Raw genomic sequence first — 4,395 nt, 5'->3', positions numbered from 1 at the left:
GCACTGATTGTTAGCAGTCACAGTCCTCATGCTAGTTCTGTTCTTCTTTCTCCTACACCTCTGTTTTAGGTCTCCCGTTTATTGCCTCTTAGCATTTACTGCTCAAAGGTTTGGAGTAACAGGGAAATGTATGTTTCTGACAAAAAGCAAGCTTTTTAAAAACCAAAATAAAATAATAGTAGTTTGATTGAATACGCTAAAAAGGAGTAATGATTAATCGAATCATTAAGTATAAGGGATTTTAATGAAATATTTACACAGGTGTATAGAGGCAGATTTTCAGACTCATCACCCAAATATCTGAAAGCTGTTAATCCGAGTAAACACTGAATACATCTGACTAGTGGAGTGCCTGCAGGTGTAATCGTAGTTGGTGATTCAAACAAGAACTTTTTTAGTGATCCCAAGTATTTCAGATTAAAGTGACAAGCTGCTTGTCATAGAAACCATTTGTCATCATCCCCTCACTCTTTTATAATTCTAGTTATCTTTCTCTTTACTTACACCAGTCGATAACAATATGTCTACTAAATTTGTGGGCATAAACTTTTCTTTTTCTGCATCTTCCAGGAGTATCCAGAGCGACCAGATGTGCCATGGCTAAGTGATTTTTACTGGCAGACATGTTGTGAGCTGGAGGACACACTGCCTTGCTTCAAGGGCATCTCCAGAGAAATCACTAGAACCCATATCCATATTAAGCTAGGTACCCTATCCCCATTGTTATTGTTGTTGAGCTGATAAGGATCTGTATATGTCAGCATGTTACTTTTAAATATAAAACTAGAATGTTTGACCTACATACACTCTGTCATTTTTCATTTTTATAAAGAGATGTTGTAATCATTCTTATCATTTACTTACCAAACTATGTACAAATCCTATGTCTGATTCCATAGAATTCCTTTTCTCTTATAGGGCATTTTGAAGCATCTTTAAATCCAGAAAAATGGAAAGGCTATGTGTCAGAGTTGCCTTCTCTCGAGGAGTCCATAAAGGAGAAACGGGAGATGAAAGGATACTGGAATGAGCGATTGGGATCTTTCCAGAAACTAGTTCTTATCAAGAGCTTCATGGAAGAGAAGGTGAGCCTGGATGAAGTCCAGGCAAAGATATTTACTGAGGTTTTTTTTTATTGTTTTCCAGGTGAAGAGGATCATTTTAAAAAAGTGTAACTTTTGTCAGTATTAAAGAAAGGATCTCAGTAAAAAAAATAAATGACATGGGTTTATAGCTCTCCGCGGAGCTTTCCCATCACCACCAAAGCTTGGTCAATTTTTCCCAGCTTTTCTGTGACTTATATCCTCTTTTTCCATCCAGGTGGTTTTTGCAGCAACTGAGTTTGTGATTGTCAACCTGGGGAAGGAGTTTGTGGAAAACCCTCCTGTTGACCTGGCTAATCTCTATAATGACATGTCCCCTACCACCCCATTGATCTTCATCCTCAGCACAGGTTCTGACCCAATGGGTGCCTTCCAGCGCTTTGCAAATGAGAGAGGGTGTCTCGACAGGTAAGGGAGAAAAAATGGTTAGAGAGGTCCCTCCAACATGGCTCGCAAAAATGTCTTTGTTTTGTTCACCAGGCTGTGACATCTGAGATATAGACATATATAGCTGGTTGGGTTTTTATTTTTATTTTTAATAGTCAGTAGCTTCTGTCTTCTGTAAGCCAAGTAGTGGGAGGTTTTTAGGATGATGCCATCAATTTGACTGCACCAAGCAATAATCTGCAACTTGCACTGGGACAGTTCAGCCATGTGGTTCTCTGCCAGAAAAGGGTGGATTGTCCTCTTCAGTTTGAGAATGAGTTGCTTCCTCAAATGAACAAGTTCAAGTTTAAGACTACAGATACAAGCAGTGGAAATGAGCTGTCTTATAAAGGGTGTCTAAGCTCAGTCTCAGACATAGGATGAGGAGTTTGGGAGGGGCTCAGAGTAGAGCCACTACTCATCCACGTCCAGGAGGCCTTCTGGACACCTCTTACACGAAGGGCATGTCCAAAGGTCATGCTGGGTCATATCCAGAAGACATGTTCCCAAACCAGTATTTCACTTCGATATCTGCTTGGAAGTATTGGGGTAGTGGCTGGGAAGAGGGAGGTCTGGGCACCTCTGTCTAAACTGTTGTCCCTGTGATCCTGGACTAGACAGGTTGTTGCAAATAATAATAATGGATTGGATTTATATAGCGCTTTTCAAGGCACCCAAAGCGCTTTACAGTACCACTATTCATTCACTCTCACATTCACACACTGGTGGAGGCAGCTACAGTTGTAGCCACAGCTGCCCTGGGACAGACTGACAGAAGCGAGGCTGCCATATCGCGCCATCGGCCCCTCTGGCAAAGTGTCTTGCCCAAGGACACAACGACCAGGACAGAGAGCCCGGGGATTGAACCGGCGACCTTCCGGTTACAGATACGCTTCCCAACTCCCTGAGCCATGGTCGCCCCAAATGAATGAATAAAGTTTATAAAGGCATCAAAATGGTGATTTTTCTGTGTTTTTCAGGGTCGAGGCTATCTCACTGGGGCAAGGCCAGGGACCTATAGCGGAGAAGATGATCCATTCAGCGCTAACGAGTGGCAACTGGGTCTTCTTGCAGAACTGCCATCTGGCGGTGTCTTGGATGTTAGCCATGGAGGAGCTCATTAAGACTTTCACTGAGTCTGGTACTATTTTTAAATTGAGCTCAAAAGTTTCTGTTTATTTCAGCCTTCTGTCCTAACATTTGTGACATATTTTTTATTAGTTAAGGCTTATGAGGGTTGTATGAAAAAAAATAGTATTAAATTAGAATAATTACAACATTTGCTTCAAACTGGGAAATCCCAGTGGTGGTAATTTTAGTGTTTATGGATGGGGATACCCAAGAAAGAGATGCTGGGCTGCAGTTTAGTTTCAGTTTAGTTACACTTTGTTAGTACTCAGTTGGAACCCATTTGACCTTCAAGAAAACGTACTTTAGTTCTTCATTGTGCAGACTCAACAATGCTTAAAGCATTCCTCAGAGGTTTTGGTCCACATTAACATGACAGTGTCACACAGTTGTTGCAGATTTGTTGATCACATTATAGCCACTAGATAATGGGCACGCTGTGGTCATAAAGGGATGAACATTGTTAGCAGCAATGCTCAGGGACACATCTAAACAAGTTCCTTCATATTTCTAATGTCATTAGACATCATTTGTAATTTACACGTGCATTTCTAATCTCTGAGAAACAGAAATGAGTAAACTGTGATATTGTATGCTTTGGTTTTTCAAAGTGTTTGTATTATTGATAAAAAATACTGCAGGACCTTTTTAAGGCCTTTTCTTTTTTATGAATATGCAAATAATTTTCTTATCTGTTTCTCTGCAGACACATCAGTCCATGAGAACTTCCGTTTGTTTCTCAGTTCCATGCCGACCAAAGTATTTCCTGTTACAGTGCTCCAGAACTCCGTTAAGGTAGTCACACAGAGACCCAAACACTGTAATACTGTATAATAAAGCTATAGATGATTAAAAATACTGTTTTTTAAAAAGAACTTGTCTATACTGGTGGATTGAACATGAGTGAAACATAAAAATGACTTTGGTAATTACCAGTACTGTTTATTTAGGGTATCTGTGGCATAAACGTTAGTTAAGCACTGCCTTCATAAATATGGGTCGAAATCTTTGATGTCAATTAAACGTACATTAACTACCAGCACTTGATTTATCGTCATCATGACCATGACCTGATCATTTGAAGAGTGAGTCACACGGTACACTGGTTACCTTGAAGAGTCGTTGGGATTGTATGTGCACTTGAAGACAGCCTGAACAACAAGGAGGAGATGCTAAACCAAAAGGTTGTCAGGATTGCTGGTAGTCTTCTCAGTAGGTCTCTGTGATGTCATTGCCAGGTGACTAACGAGCCTCCTAAAGGCCTGCGAGCCAACATGCGACGAGCCTTCACAGAGATCACCAGCAGTTTCTTTGAACGCCACATTTTGGGACGCCAGTGGAGGAAGATTGTCTTTGGAATCTGCTTTTTCCATGCAATCATCCAGGTTACATACACTCTTTCTCAGTATTTTACATGTAAAGTGCCTCATCATTATTACTTTGTTTTCTTGGATGTGTTTTACTTTGTGTGTGGTCGTACAGTACTTCTCTGCCTGTGTGTCTCGTGTTTAGGAGCGGAAGAAGTTTGGTCCCCTGGGCTGGAACATCCGCTACGAATTCAATGACAGTGAGAGAGAATGTGCTCTGCTCAACCTCAACTTGTACTGCAAAGATGGCACCATCCCTTGGGATGCTCTGGTCTACATCACTGGTAGGAAGCAAATATCAACAGAAATGTTCTTGTATCTAAATTCAACAAGGTAATAAGTTAGGGACTGTTTGTGTAGCATCTTATTTC

The 4,395-nt window shown here is 40.8% G+C and overlaps 1 protein-coding gene across 1 annotated transcript in view; it reads left to right on the top strand.

Moving 5' to 3' along the window:
* The window catches only part of dnah6 (dynein, axonemal, heavy chain 6), a 57,642-nt gene that overhangs the window by 42,696 nt on the left and 10,551 nt on the right, over positions 1-4,395 (top strand). The window contains exons 60-66 of the mRNA XM_013914100.1: positions 571-706; positions 919-1,085; positions 1,321-1,511; positions 2,510-2,670; positions 3,364-3,452; positions 3,896-4,042; positions 4,170-4,308. Coding sequence (XP_013769554.1) covers positions 571-706; positions 919-1,085; positions 1,321-1,511; positions 2,510-2,670; positions 3,364-3,452; positions 3,896-4,042; positions 4,170-4,308 — 1,030 coding nt within the window. The remainder of the gene's footprint in view (positions 1-570; positions 707-918; positions 1,086-1,320; positions 1,512-2,509; positions 2,671-3,363; positions 3,453-3,895; positions 4,043-4,169; positions 4,309-4,395) is intronic.

This window comes from Pundamilia nyererei, unplaced genomic scaffold (assembly GCF_000239375.1).
Source record: "Pundamilia nyererei isolate P.nyererei 1_Seehausen unplaced genomic scaffold, PunNye1.0 scaffold00171, whole genome shotgun sequence".
Taxonomy (NCBI): Eukaryota; Metazoa; Chordata; class Actinopteri; order Cichliformes; family Cichlidae; genus Pundamilia; species Pundamilia nyererei.
The sequence above is the reverse complement of the archived record's forward strand: the minus strand, read 5'-3'. Positions and strand labels throughout refer to the sequence as shown.